A 15,461-nucleotide genomic window follows, 5' to 3' on the forward strand; every position below is an offset into this window, starting at 1 on the left:
TCCTAAGGCTGCATATAGAAATAGTTGTCCACCATCCATTGACTGAATCAAATTACATCATCAATGGAAACGCAATACTTGCCCCGATCATTTTGTCAACACATCATCAGTGTGACCTGTCAAAACCATACAATTAAAAAAGAAATCCTTGAAACTGGGGGAAGTTTGGCTTATAGTACAAAACAAAGATATAGGCTCAGAGTAATCTAGAAATCACACAAGCAATCAAAGATATAAAGGTTGAATAGGTATTTGCCATATGAGTGTGGGGATATCAACATAGTCCAAAGCTAAAAAAACACAGAGAATGGTACATGATATTTTGGCATAGATGAGAAAGGAAAAACGAAGAGCAAGGGCTAACATTGCTGGCACTACATTTCGAAATTGTCTCCAGTGGGGAATAATTCAGGCGAATCTTGAACATATCTGAAGACCAAGAGCAAAAAATCATTATAAACATACTAATTATCGATTATAAACTCCATGATCATTTAAAGAAATTAACATTGTTATGTTCTTCAGTGTGAATGTCAAAGTTTGGACTATTCCAGACTCAGGAACAAGAAATGACCATATATGTTCATTAAATGAGCTAGGGACAGTAAAGAAGATGACACTTATTGACCACAGCATGGTCACGCCGCAGTGAAGTGGAAACACTTTCAGCTGTAGAGACTTTCTCTAGCTAATTCATCCACAAGAAGAGCACAGTTAGTAATACCACAACTGCCGATCATAAAGTCAAAAGCTACTAACAATTAAACTTCGACAAAGTACAAGGAGCTCACTAAAGTTTTAAATAGTGAATGCAAAAATGCCCATGACTATACCAACAACTACCAAGTTAGATGAAAAAATCAAAACCAAGATATTCAATCCACATACGGAAGATCAGATACGCATGTATACGTGATGAGAAACGTAATGGAATGACTGTGATACGTGATGAGATGAGACATTATCAAGTAACAGTCCCACATCGAGTGAAATCGAAATTATTGATTCTGATACCATATTAGTAATTGAGCTAACTTATACCAAAAACTATATTAAACAAGGAGATTCACCACACATTTATATATTACACAAACTGTTAAAGTTTCGATCGATGTGGGATTCAAATAGTGATCAATTGATCATCAAGTGCGTTAGTGGGGAAATCTAAATGAACGGCAGGGATTAGTCAAAACTATGGCCGATTTAAAAAAAGAGATTAGGCCCATAAAGTTAGGCCCATTGGTCTTGAGAATCTATTAATTCGTAAAAAGTTATTGTAAAAAAATAAATTAAAACGAATTAAATAAGATTATTATCAAAAGACCAGTGCTCTAAGAGCATCCACATTAGTGAACCTCCCTTTGGGGTTCATAGCATTTTTTTAATATTTTTTGGGTAGGGCCATGAATAGTATTGAACTTCTTGCTATTGTGCTTCTACATTAGTGAACCTCTCTAGGAGTTCATAAGAATTAAATAATATATTTATAATTTTTTTTTTACTTTTGAAATTATTTTGAAAAGATAAATATAATATTGTAAAATATATTTTATAAATAAAATTTATTCATTACATTGATAATTGATGAAGATACAAAGATTATTCATCTAAGTTACCAAATTTTTGCCATACATTTTCAACTAAATCAGCTTTCAAACTATCATGTTTTCCTGAATCCCGAACTTCATTGCGCATGCCTAGCATGTTATTCAAATGCAAACTTTCTCTCCTTTTGACTTTCGAATTTCTGCTTGACTCTCCTGACTCGAACTGAGAAGTATCACTTAGAGAATATCCGCCTCGTTCGTTCTCCACAATCATATTGTGTAATATGACACAAGTTCTCATAATCTTCCCTAACTTTTCCTTGTCCCATAGCCGACCTGGGTTTTTTACTATTGCAAACCTCGATTGCAATACCCCGAAAGCCCTTTCGACATCTTTCCTAGTGGATTCTTGATGTTTAGCAAACAGCTCTGCTTTATTACCTTGAGGAAGTGGGATGGATTGGATAAATGTTGACCAATTCGGATAAATTCCGTCAGTAAGGTAGTACGCCATACGGTAAGTGTGATTGTTGACCTTGAATTTAACTTTAGGTGCTCGACCTTGTATAATGTCATCAAAAACAGGAGACCGATCAAGAACATTGATATCGTTTAAGGTACCTGGTAATCCGAAAAATGCGTGCCATATCCAAAGATCTTCTGATGCCACAGCCTCTAAGACAATTGTCGGCTTTCCTGAACCTCGTGTGTACTGCCCTCTCCAAGCCGTAGGGCAGTTTTTCCACTCCCAATGCATACAGTCAATGCTACCAATCATTCCTGGAAACCCGCGAACCTCTCCAATATCGAGTAATCGTTGAAGATCTTCCGCGGTAGGTCTTCTTAGATACTCTTCACCAAAAAAGTCTATTATCCCATTAGTGAAATGTTCCAAACATAAAAGTGCCGTACTTTCACCAAGTCGGAGATATTCGTCATACGTATCTCCCGATTGACCATATGCGAGCATACGTATAGCTGCCGTACATTTTTGAAGAGGTGATAGGCCTTTCCTTCCGTGAGCATTTCGTCTTTGCCGAAAGTATGGAACACCTTTACTTAGCCGCTCGACAATGCGAAGGAACAATGGCTTGTTCATTCGAAAACGCCGCCTAAACATGTCCGGTGGGTAAGTAGGATTTTCCTGGAAATAGTCATTCCATAGTTGAATGTGGCCTTGTTCTCGATCTCTTTCGATATAAGCTCGTCTCTTTGGTTTGTTGGCTTGTACAAGTAGAGAGTCGACGATATTATCAAATTCTTCGTCAAAAAATTCTTCAAAAGCTTCATCTACGCCATCTGACGATGAGGACGACATTTCTTATAAAGAAAAAAAAAGAGATAAAAGAAGAACAATTGATTTAGAGTTTTTAAAAAAAAATTAAAATGGGAAAAAATTGAAAAAAACAAGATAGAAGAAAAAAAAAATTAAGAGATGAATTTGAAACAAGAAAATATGATGAAGTGTTTAAAAAAAAAGCACTACAAGAAGAATGTGTGGGCGTGGGTGGATTGTGTTGTGGTTGTCTTGATAGAAGAAGAATGTTTGGGCTTGGGGTTAGATAAGAAGAAGAATGTTTGCGCTTGATAGAAGAAGAATGTTTGGGAGTTGTCTTGTGATTGTTTAGATAAGAGATGGGAAATAGAGTTGTGTTGTGATTGTTTTAGAGAGAAGAGATGAACAAGAATATGAGACCAATGCATAATAAATGGGAAAAATGATTGCTGACTACATGAAGTATTGACCATCACATGGCTAGCCATGCAAACTAAATTAATGTATACCAGACTACACGAAGTATATGTTATGCATGGCAACATCCCTCAACTTAATGATGTTATGTGGTTAACATCACGACTTTAATTTCATTAATCCAAAAAGTGATATGGATGTCAAAGACCGTTTAAGTCTCTCATTTTCTCAATTAAAATATGGCGCACCTAACGGTAATTAAACAAAAATTAGGTTTTGATCCGCTTTTTAAAAGCGTGAGAATATTTTTAACAAAATATAATTTATTAAACCAATATGTTTTATAAAATTTTGATAAGTATTGTTTTGAAATTTTTATTTTAGTGTATTTGAAAACTATATAGTTGTATTATTTTATTTATATTAGATATAAAAGTTATACAAGATATTATTTAATTTTTATTTTTATTATTTAATCTGTTTTGTTATTAATTTTTAATTAAATATGTGTAATTCTTTTGAATAGTTGTGTGATATATATTTATTTGATCAATTTTTATTATAAAAGTTGTTTGATATCAATTTACTTACTCCAACATCTTATTTGTTTGATATACAATTAATTAAATTCATCCATAATTAAATTAATGCATTATTTTGTTTATATTAAATTGCATTCATTTAAACTTATTAAAACTTTCATATTATATACTTATTCTTAGATTATTTTATTATTAAAAGTACATATATAATAATTATATATGTGAGATTATGTTTGATTTAAATTGACATCAAATAAGTTTTGAGCAAACAAAATGTTAGAGTCAATAAATTGACGTCAAATATATTTTCTAATTAAAATTTTAAAAATAACTATATATCAAACAATTCATCAAACAAATTACATAAATTTTATGAAAAGTTCATAAGAAAACATATTAAAATAATTTTTTTAAAAAAATTACATAATATCTTATATAACTTACATATTTAATATAAATATAAATAATATAATTATATAGTTTTCTAATACACCAAAATAGAAATGTTAAAACACTACATATCAAAAAACGTTAAAAGATATTGATTTTGTACATTAGATATTTATAAAAAATTGTTACGCTCTTAAAATGTGGGTTAAAATATAATTTCAGTTAAATTACAGTCGGGTTGGTCATATTTTAATTGATGAAACGAGGTATTTAACGGTCTCTGATATCTACATTATTTTTTGGATGAATAAAATTAAACTTGTGATGTTAATTACATAACATCATTAAGTTGAGGGATGTTATCATGCATAACATATACTTCGTGTAACTAGGTATACATTAGTATACTTTGCATGGTTAGCTATGTGATGGTCGATACTTCATGTAGTCAGCAATCATTTTTCCTAATAAATGAGACATAGATTATATAGTGGTGTTATACAACATCCGTGACACTTGCATAAACAACCACAAGTACTTGAAAAATTGTTGTCACCAGTACAACCCGTGAAGCAAAACCCGTGAAGCAAAACCCATCACACTAGAGTACAACTACTACTACTACGATAACCCGTGAAGCAGAACCCATCAACCTCAGAAAAAAACGTGACCTGCAGAAGCGCTTGTAGAACCCGTGACCTTGTAGAACCCGTGACCTCCAGAACCCGTGACCTCCAGAACCCGTGACCTCCAGAACCCGTGACCAACAACCTTCACCTGCAAAACGAGACATAAGAAGAGAAGTTTTAGTCAACAAGTAATGAACTAAGCAAATCCGCAACTAAGTACAAGCAGTTATCAAGTAATGGACTAAGCAAATTATCAACTAAACAACTTAGAAAACTAGAAAAATTATCAAATTGTCACCTAGAGCATCTCAGAAACTAGTTTGTCCTTCAGAGCCACCTCACTCTCAGTTAGAGTTTCTAGTTTCTTAGAGAGTAATCGATCTAGTATTTTTTGTTTCGATAGGTTTCGTTTCAAGTCTAGAATGCTCTCTAGTCGATCAAATGCTGCTTCATTCCCCTTTTCTTGCGTTTGGCTGATTTGCAAGCCTTCACACCAGGAGGCCTAGCCTCATCCGAGTCAGGGACTGACTCGGCAGCCTCCTTTCGTTTCTCCTTTGCACCATCTTTTGCGCAAGAGGTCGATCTCCACTTTTGATCATACCTCAGCTCCCTCCACGCGTGTTCAAGTGCGAACTTCGCGTGGTAGTCGTTAAAGAAGATGTCATGAGCAGACTTCATGACATCGTTCTCATTTTGCCCACTAGCTTGCTCTTTCAAAGCCGCCTCATAGCTTCCTACGAACTTACACACCTGCTCATTAACCCTTCCCCACCTCTGCTTACACTGACTCCACTCTCTAGGAGCAAAGCCAATGACCTGAGCGCTTGAATTAAAGTAATCCTCTATTCTTTTCCAAAAAGACCCTAACTTCTGCTGGTTACTAACTATGGGATCCTTACTGGTGTTCAACCAGGCACTAATGAGGACAATGTCTTCTTGTGTTGTCCACTTTCTCCTCTCCACCGGTTTAGGAACATCTGAGGACCCTATATCTATGGTTTGAGTGGTTTGACTGCACTGGGAAGATAATAGGTTTACAAACCCGGGATCCATTTTGGTTTCAGGTTGTGTTTTAAATTTTTTGGTGTTTTTTGACAAGTGCGTGGTGATTTAGAGTGATTTTTAGAACTTGTTTTGTGTTTACAGTAGTTGGTTTGAGTATCTATAAAAGGTGTTCCTTTCTACCTAACATTCATTAGCCTTAATTAGACAACAAGTTTATCACAGAATGCATTCATTACACATCAAATCAATTTTTAAAAACTCAAACACGTTTTCGACAGATAGCATTTTATGACCATTCATCACAGCAACCAACCAACAACTAGTTAATGAAACCTAAAATCTAGTACAGCTCCTACTCTAGATATTTAATGAAACTAGTTGAGTTCCTACTTAAGTTAAGTATCAGTTCAACTACAACAAGCAACCTACGCGGAAAGAACTTCAACTTCAGTTTAGTAGGAATGTTTACCTGTTGGATTTCAGTCGAAACAGACATTCTCCAGAGCAGCCACCTGCACTGTGAGGTTATACACGTCACCAGTGAGCTTATCAAGCAGCAAAGTCAGCCTTTTAACTTGTGCCTGCAGAAGGAAAAAAATAAACCTTGTTACTGAATATGTAAAAACCAATATTTAGATAAACAAACCTTGTTACTGAATATGTAAAAACTTTCTACTAGATACTCTTAGACAAAGTGACAAACCTCAACACTCTCAATCTGTTTATTGAGAATGGGCACCCCCTTTATCACCTCATCAGCCTCCTCAACACGCTTACGCAGGCGTACCATCTCCTCCTGCACACCTATAACCCAAGGCTGCCGATAATGCAAACCATCAGCCTTGGTTAAACCATAAACACATCAGAGAACATATTTTAAAAATTTAACTAATAATGAAGACGCTGAGTAATGAAGGCAAGCACGGGTTTGTATCTAACCTCGTAGTTAACGCAGCTGAAGAAGCGCTTCCCAGGCTGAGTGTCGAACTCATCCTTCACTCTCAGCTCGTCAATCATTCTCCCACCACAAGCACATCTTCTGGGCATCCCATATTCCGAATCGGCCACGTCTCCCAGGTGGTTTAAGAACTCTAGTTGCCTCTTACTATCTCTTATCTCTTCTAAGGGATCCATCTGAAACACAAAACTTGAAATGATTAGCCCCTATTTGATTTTCAATACGCAAAAGTCTAACCATTAATCGATCAAACGAACCGTCTATCCAACCCAGTTTACTATTTCAAACCAATTATCGAAACCCCCAAATTTTTTTTTAAACCCTAACTTGATAACCCCTATTTGATTTTCAATCCGCAAACCATAAGCGATAATTAGAATCCCTATCCGAGGTTATACAACCGTAAATCCAAACCCATCTCCATTTCGAACCCTAACTCGACATCAGAAATTTTTACGAGAATTCCCAAAAGCGATTTCGACTACAAAACTCTTCTATATAAACGGTGAATCGAGTCGATACTCACCTCTGCTCCTCGAGGAGACAATCCGCCGTCGAATCGATCGAGAAAAGGAGAGAAAAGTGGAGAGAGATCGGCGTCGCACGCGAAATCGCCGGAGGAGGAAACCCTAGCTTTTTACGCGAAAATGAGAGAAATGATTCTCTCTCCGCTTTCCACCGCGTGACGTCGACTCCCCTTCTCCAGTGAGAATGCGACACCTGTCGTGAACCCGTATCGGACGGGGTCACTCGTAAGAGGCGGGTCGCGACATTAAACCCAATTAATCATTTATTTTTATTACTCGGGCCTATGATACTGAGCCCATGAACCTGTTATAAACCCTTGATGGGGTTGCTCTTAGGACACGACCGAGTCTCGTGAAAATCCTTGTCCGGATCCAAAAGAAGTAAAACAAAAGGCTAAACAGGGGTAAAACAGGAATTTCACATAAGAATAAGAGAAGGTTTCGTCCCGAGAGAAAACCCTAAGAAGACTCTAACATATAAAGATAGCAACGCCTTCTCTCTCCGCCTCTTTACAATTTTCAACACTCTCAAAGGCTCTCTCGCTCGCTCGTTGTCTCTCTCTCACTTTCGCGGTTTAGATCTGAGTTTGGGGAGATACAAGCTCCCCTAAGTTAACAACAAAGCACTCTACTTTCGCTACCAAATCAATTTCTCTCCAGGTTTGCATCCGATTCGTTTCCTGTGATTCTCGATTCGACTTTCTTGATGTTTTTCTCCGATTAATGATTCGGTCTTTATTAGGTTCCGATTCAGTTGATTGATATTGTTTGAAAGATTGTAATTTTATTCGATTTATTGATATTTACCGATGCTTTTAGATCGTTTACCTAATAGAATAACATCATCTTAAAGCTCTAATGTTTGTTTTGTTTTAAAACAAACTCGATGCTTGTTCTGTATGCTTGTCTGAATGAAACTTGGAGGAATAGGTTGAATGGTTTTGTCTATAAAATTGGATAAAATCCATGTGCCTTTTTGTAAAACATTCTCTCCGGACATTAATTGAGACAGATATTAATGCTTGCTGTCTATCTCTATAGACTTCGAGTTTGGCTTTCTTGTCACATTTTTCCTCTGTAATAATCTTTTTGTTAGTTTGTTTCTGTTATGTTATTTTAACTGTTGTTCTTGTTCTGTGTTATTAGTCATGGCAGGATCCGCACCAGAAGGAACACAGTTTGATGCTCGTCAGTTCGACCAGAAGTTGAACGAAGTGTTAGTCTTCTTACTCTTATCTCATCACTTTGTGTTTTGCTCTTGGTACGTTATACTAATTGTATTGTGTTTATGGATACAGTCTCGAGGGACAAGATGAGTTCTTCACCTCTTACGACGAGGTTCACGACAGCTTCGACGTCATGGGTCTCCAAGAGAATCTCCTCAGGGGCATCTACGCTTATGGTAACAACCCTATTACCCTATAAACCTTGTTTATTATTATTATTATTATTATTATTATTATTATTTATCTTTCTTTTAATCATCACTTCATGTGTGTCTCTGCTTGCTTAGGTTTCGAGAAGCCATCTGCTATCCAGCAAAGAGGAATCGTCCCGTTCTGCAAAGGCCTCGACGTGATCCAACAAGCCCAATCCGGAACCGGCAAAACCGCCACCTTCTGCTCCGGCGTCCTCCAGCAGCTGGACTTCGCCATCGTCCAGTGCCAAGCCCTCGTCCTCGCTCCAACCAGAGAGCTCGCCCAGCAGATCGAGAAGGTCATGAGGGCACTCGGCGACTACCTCGGCGTCAAGGTCCACGCCTGCGTCGGCGGGACCAGCGTCCGCGAGGACCAGCGCATCCTCCAGGCCGGCGTCCACGTCGTCGTCGGCACCCCGGGGCGTGTGTTCGACATGCTGAAGAGGCAGTCCCTCCGCGCCGACAACATCAAGATGTTTGTTCTTGATGAGGCTGACGAGATGCTCTCTCGCGGGTTCAAGGACCAGGTTCGTTGATGTTTCATACCTATTTAATCTTCTATTTTAAAATAGCATTTTTTTTGTCCTATAATAATTTTTAATGAACATTAATTTATATTAGTATCATATTACTAATTACGAAATTAATTTAACATATTTTCTATTAAAAAAAATTGAAATTTTTAGTAGTATATATTTTTTCTCAACATATTTTGTTATAAAATTTAATATATTGTTTAAATTGGTTTATTATGAGCTATTAAAAATTTCAAAGATTTCTAATGACATTTTATAAATAACACAAACTTAATGTTTGCTCTATACTATGATCATGTTTAATTATATTTATATTCTGATGTAACTTTGTTTCTGGTGTTTTTCAGATCTACGACATCTTCCAGCTTCTCCCACCAAAGATCCAAGTCGGCGTGTTCTCGGCGACCATGCCCCCGGAGGCTCTCGAGATCACGAGGAAGTTCATGAGCAAGCCGGTGAGGATCCTGGTGAAGCGCGACGAGCTGACCTTGGAAGGTATCAAGCAGTTTTACGTCAACGTTGAGAAGGAGGATTGGAAGCTCGAGACGCTCTGCGACCTCTACGAGACGCTTGCCATCACTCAGAGCGTCATCTTCGTGAACACGAGGAGGAAGGTGGACTGGCTCACCGACAAGATGAGGGGGCGTGACCACACTGTCTCGGCTACTCACGGAGACATGGACCAGAACACGAGAGACATCATCATGAGGGAGTTTAGGTCTGGCTCCTCGCGTGTGCTCATCACCACTGATCTCTTGGCTCGTGGGATTGATGTTCAGCAGGTGTCTTTGGTTATCAACTACGATCTGCCGACTCAGCCTGAGAACTACCTTCACCGTATCGGAAGAAGTGGGAGGTTTGGGAGGAAAGGTGTGGCGATCAACTTTGTGACCAAGGATGATGAGAGGATGCTGTTTGATATCCAGAAGTTTTACAACGTTGTTGTTGAGGAGCTTCCTTCCAACGTTGCTGATCTGCTTTGAGGGAGAGAAGAAAAGGTCTCTTTCTTGTTACACAAGGCACTCTTTGATCTGATTTTGATACCTATTATCTCTCTTTCCATCAGCGTTTATTGTTCTCTCTCTTTAAATTTCTAAGAACATATCTCTCTCTTTGTGGCAATTTTTATTTCTAAAATCATATGGAGTATTTTATTTTCTTGTCTATTTTAGTTCTCTAGTATGCTTGTCTTTTTATTTTTTGTTTCAAACCAAAGCTTTATCTTGGTATTGAGGTATGAGTAATGGATTAAATACTTTATTAGTCAACCAAACTTTTAAACCAAATGAATACATTCATAGTTGTAGTGTAAAAATCAATGTACTCGTAGATGCATCAATCCACAGAAACCTAACACGACAGACAAAACATGAATGACTTGCACCAACTTTACTTGTTCAGAAAGTATTTTTCTATTAGGAAGCTTTATAACCTAATTGTTATGCGTTAATTAAAAAAATAGAAATAAAATATAGAAACCTAAGTGGGTTCTTGACTAACTCCACATGTAAATTGTAAATTGATAACTTAAAAAACGTACGTTGCTTTTGTATTGTTTTATAAAGAGACAATCGTTACGTTAATTTCCTTAAAAAACTTATTAAAGACGTTACAGTTACAGTGATAAAGAAAATAGAGACAACTCTTGTTCGACAGACCAAACTCAAATCACGTTGCCACCGTTGAGAATAACAAGAAAGAAATGGAACCAACAGCTGCAACGGCCGCCGCAGCCGCTTATGGAAACCGTTTCCGAGACGCAGCTGCGGTGAAAGGTTACAGCGACGATTCAGCAGCTGATCAGACAAACGATTACCAGATGAAGATAAAGAAAAGCGAAAGCGTTCCAACCGGGGATGGTGCAGCGTCAAGGAGCTGGAGTTTCAGCGATCCGGAATCACTAGGAAGAGAAGAGTAGCTGGCTATAAGGTTTACTCAGTTAAACAGAAGATGAAGGGAACCATTAGAAAAAGTTTTAAATGGTTCAGAAACATTATAGGTACTTCTTGAAATATTGCGAATTTCTTTCTCAATATATATATATATATATATATATATATGTAAAACGGTGAATCCGTCTGTGTTGAGTTTGCTAAATATCTGTAATACATACAAGAAAAACAAGAATTGAGTTTTCGTTCGTAAGATATACTTTTAAATGAGACCAGTCTCTCCATATCTACCTGTGAATCTGCTTATATACTTCAAGATTACAAGTATTATAATATACAAGCAATTTTATTTTAACTTTCACATTTTATAATTAGAAAACAGTAGTTGTTACAAGTCTTGCAATAGTGATGATAATAATTTAAAAGAGAGACTTGTGAATATATAATATGTTAATTGTGTGTGAATTAAGGAACAAAATGAGATTAATTAAGGGGCACATGGTAGGAATCGGGTCTTGAAGAAATGGTAGGAACTTCGATTGCTTCACATGGCTCACACGGTCACACCCATAGCATTTCTTCTCACAAGTTGGTGGCTTTGATCCTATTCTTCTTTTCTCCATCTCTTCTAAGTATATCTTTTCTCTCATTGGGCTTCAAAGCAGGCCTATAAGAGCTGTGATAAGCATCATGTGGGCTTATTATCTCTGCAGTGCCAATAGAAACTATTATTGAAAAAAAAGACATTCATAAGAATATAAAACCCATAAAAGTCAAATTCTTTTTTTCTGTAAGGAGATAAACCCCAAAACACATGCTGACCAATCTGTAGTTCAGTTTAGTATAAATATATTATTATTATTATTATTATTATTATACGTTAATCATACATATATCTGGGACCACAGTTTAGACTAAACTAGTCACTCCAACTATAAGTCACTAATTTGCTCAAACAAGTTAAAAAATAAAAAATAAACCTAATATTGTCTTGCTAACAGAAAACTAAACAGAGAAGTCTTTCCTTCGCACTTACATATCCACATGTCTACTTATCATCATAGACATACATATACAAAGCAATGGTTTGATTGGTAGATTAAGAAATGTATTGAAATTAAATTGAACCTGGATAAAAAGCAACGTGGTTGGAAGCAATGGGCCTACTTGTTGCACAAACCCAGCTCACTATTTGTATCATCACCACTGTAACCATACACAACTTTCTTATTTCTGTCACTTGCATGATGATGATGATGGCTACAATAATGTATATAGAGGCATGAAGAAGAGAAAGAGGAAGAAGAGGGAGAAGAAAGAAGAAGCTTCTTGGTTTTAGAGGCTTTTAGGCCTAATGCCTATAACATAGGCAAGGTTGTTACTTATGGGACAAGTGAAGTTATTTCCTTACCAATCTATCAACTCTTAACCTTTATTTTGATTAAAAAGCAACCCGAGTAACCTATGAGCGAGTTTCTCTTTTTTCTTTTTTTTTAAAAAAAATTGTTTTTGGGATTTACAATTCATTGATTGAATATCTTTTTCTGACATGATTCTTTTTTTTTTGTTGAAATTTTAAATTGATTATCAACAAAAAGAAAAATTACAGGTCACTGAGGCTTATGCTTAGAAAGAAATACAACTTTTGTAAGAAAAAATATTTTTAACATGATTCAGTACATGAAGTAAATATTCGAATCAAAAATCAGAAGATTAACAGATATGAGTGTATTTGTAGCTTTAAAGAGAAAAAAATACTTGTAACTTTTTATGTAGCAAATGATAAACAAAGGATATTACAGTTACAAATAATAAAATAATTGTATCCTCTTTCTTTTGATTTGCATCGACAAAAAAAGTAGCTTAAAAGGATTAATACTACTTGTAACTTTGTAATTAGCGAATGATAAACAAAGGATATTACAAATAATAAAATAAATTGATCATCTTTAAAAACCTTTTTCTTTGCATAGACTGCAGAGCCCTTCCTCAGCTCTATGGTAAATTTCCATTAAGAGCAATAAAAGAAATAAACGTAGAAGTAGGGTCTCATTTATCAAAAAATACATATATTTTTTTTGTGTGATAAATATCCACAAAATACTTCTATTACATGGTACAATGTACAAGCATACTACATTGAGAAAATTGATTCTTATTTGGTGATGCCGATTCCTTCCGTGTCGAATTATGACACAGACTTCATTTGGAAGGAAGTCAACTTTGAGTCTGGACCGTCCATTTTTTTACAAAATTACTCTTGGTCCATGCTAATCAAATTTAATCCTTTTTTTTATAATTGAGTTTGATTTAATGAAGAGTACGTGTTACTGGATTATCAGTGTGCCATTTATCATACATTTTTTTTGTAGACTCAACATATTTTTATAAAGTATTCTATTTATAAAATATTATAATGTACGTGTTCAGTGACAAAAGTTATATCCATGCATTATGCGTAGGCAGAGGATGCATTATGCGTAGGCAGAGGCTTGATGGTGTCAGCTCGAATAAATGAATGGAAATGGACAGATCATTTTACTATTTTTAGAATATGGTCCGTAGAATTTTCATAAAATTGACTGATCAATTAGTTTCTAGTTTTGGTTAACGCCAAGCTCACACGAAGTCTGAAACGTTACTCTAAAAAGTAATCGTAACAGTCCAGTTTTTATTTCACTGTTTAAGCAGTTTCTTTACATCAAGTAAAATATAACAATATTCCTCCTACCCTTTTTCCTACTTTCCACAAATTCGTTTACCAACGTAAAAATGAATTTATTAGGCATCTATCAGATTTGAAAATCGTCCAAGAAGTAAATGAATTAAAAGAACTGTTTAAAAGTACTCCACATTTGACTTTGATAAGGCAAATTATTTACATTTGACTCGGATTCATACTTTTATTTTACGAGTATTATTGATTATGTAACAAAAAGCTGATTGGCTATGAATGCAGTGTACTGACATCTGGAGATACCTGTGTTAATGCCATTGTGATGTGATTAGTCATTTTCAACTTTTATTCTTCTTTTGTTTTTGGTTTAGTGTCTTGGTTTGGGAGGAAATATTATATTTTAATAAAACAACAAAATATCAGACCAAGATGAATAAATTATGGTTTAAGCATATGGATTGTGGGTTAACATTTACTAATCTTGGGTCAACGAGTATATATTACATACCAAGATCATATAATTAATTATCCGAGTAACTTCAGTCCTCAATACATCTCGATCATGATATAAATTTTCGACGGATTTATAAAACTAATATACTCAATATATATACATTTTTAGTGGTGGTGCCTCGAGACTCTCACATGTCTCAGCTGATGTTATTTTTTGAATTATATATTCAGATTTTGTTCGGTTAATCAACTTTAGTTTTTTTTTAACAGCAGTCATACTTTTAGTTGTAACGACCGGAGATACCAAAAACTTACCGGATTTTTGACTTGTTATATCTCCTTTATGTTTAATGTTTTTTTTATGTTTTAATCTTTTCACATACGTTAGGACCCAATTCCCACTAAATCATGTCTCCACAATTGATTTTGATTTAAAGTTCGTCTGTAAAAAAGCTCTTGACATAATGGAACATGTTGGATATGAAAATAAGAATCGTTTGATATTCTATAGAAAGTCATGCAGTTACTATCTTTATCCCCATTGGAACTATGAAAGTGAACGTTGAACCAAATTATGGTGAAAATATGACGAGAGCTTTCTTCTTGTGATCTTTGTGGAAGCTTTTATATTATGTCCAAGGAACTTTCATCTTATTATACAATGTATTTTCCCATAATGTATAGATGTGTGGACATATAATTGATATATGGACCTACCCATTATTCGAGCTGAACGAATTAATCGACACATAATTTAACCTAACTCACATATAATGATAGTTTAATTAGTGATGTTCAACCTATTTAGCTATATTACAAATTACTAATTTACTGATGTTCAACCCATCTAGCTACTTCAGATCATATTTTGAGTGTTTAAGTTGATGCATAAACTCCTATAAGAATGGCTACCAAAAACATGACAAACATCACAAAACTATATCTGACTCTTTTTGTTACAGAGGTATATTGCACAAACCACATTAACCATCTTGCTTAATTGCAATCATGTTTCTGAATTTTCAAGAAGAAGATAATTATGAAAACTAAATGTATGCCTTTTTCTAATGCAAAGAGTCCATCAATGGAGGAAATAGGATGGGATCAAAGAATTTGGTTAAGAGGTCAGTTTCAGAACCACCAAAAAGATATATGTCAAATTGAGAAAACAAGGGAAGTTTCCGACAGGATCTCG

The 15,461-nt window shown here is 35.5% G+C and overlaps 3 protein-coding genes, 1 non-coding gene and 1 pseudogene across 6 annotated transcripts; 3 read left to right on the forward strand and 2 right to left on the reverse strand.

Annotated features, from left to right (window-relative positions):
• Positions 1 to 1,426: 1,426 nt before the first annotated feature.
• Positions 1,427 to 7,629, reverse strand: LOC103844725. Of its 3 annotated transcripts, XM_009121540.3 has the most exons (5): positions 7,291 to 7,629; positions 6,746 to 6,940; positions 6,510 to 6,647; positions 6,276 to 6,387; positions 1,427 to 4,949 (listed from the first exon to the last, which is right to left on the reverse strand). In XM_009121540.3, the coding sequence occupies exon 5, from the start codon at positions 2,863 to 2,865 to the stop codon at positions 1,600 to 1,602; it is 1,266 nt and encodes a 421-aa protein (XP_009119788.2). In that variant the 5' UTR covers positions 2,866 to 4,949; positions 6,276 to 6,387; positions 6,510 to 6,647; positions 6,746 to 6,940; positions 7,291 to 7,629; the 3' UTR covers positions 1,427 to 1,599. The 3 variants fall into 3 exon arrangements, with proteins under 3 accessions (XP_009119788.2, XP_033138020.1, XP_033138023.1); XM_033282129.1 differs by having other exon boundaries at positions 6,746 to 7,629; XM_033282132.1 differs by lacking the exon at positions 1,427 to 4,949 and having other exon boundaries at positions 5,552 to 6,387; positions 7,291 to 7,530.
• Positions 5,231 to 5,854, reverse strand: LOC117127130 (glutathione S-transferase T3-like). The gene has a single exon (XM_033276486.1). The coding sequence runs from the start codon at positions 5,852 to 5,854 to the stop codon at positions 5,231 to 5,233; it is 624 nt and encodes a 207-aa protein (XP_033132377.1).
• An 80-nt stretch (positions 7,630 to 7,709) lies between the features above and the next one.
• Positions 7,710 to 10,410, forward strand: LOC103842486 (eukaryotic initiation factor 4A-1). The gene is made up of 5 exons (XM_009119112.3): positions 7,710 to 7,951; positions 8,438 to 8,507; positions 8,590 to 8,693; positions 8,805 to 9,235; positions 9,592 to 10,410. Exons 2-5 carry the CDS (start codon positions 8,440 to 8,442, stop codon positions 10,225 to 10,227), a joined length of 1,239 nt encoding a protein of 412 aa, XP_009117360.2. The 5' UTR covers positions 7,710 to 7,951; positions 8,438 to 8,439; the 3' UTR covers positions 10,228 to 10,410.
• On the forward strand, positions 8,235 to 8,361 carry LOC117129140. Its single transcript, XR_004452740.1, has one exon. It is a non-coding gene; the product is annotated as a small nucleolar RNA snoR98 (small nucleolar RNA).
• Positions 10,411 to 10,668: 258 nt separating the features above from the next.
• Positions 10,669 to 12,136, forward strand: LOC117128979 (annotated as a pseudogene).
• Positions 12,137 to 15,461: the final 3,325 nt, after the last annotated feature.

This window comes from Brassica rapa, chromosome A01, assembly GCF_000309985.2.
Source record: "Brassica rapa cultivar Chiifu-401-42 chromosome A01, CAAS_Brap_v3.01, whole genome shotgun sequence".
In the NCBI taxonomy this organism is placed as follows: Eukaryota; Viridiplantae; Streptophyta; class Magnoliopsida; order Brassicales; family Brassicaceae; genus Brassica; species Brassica rapa.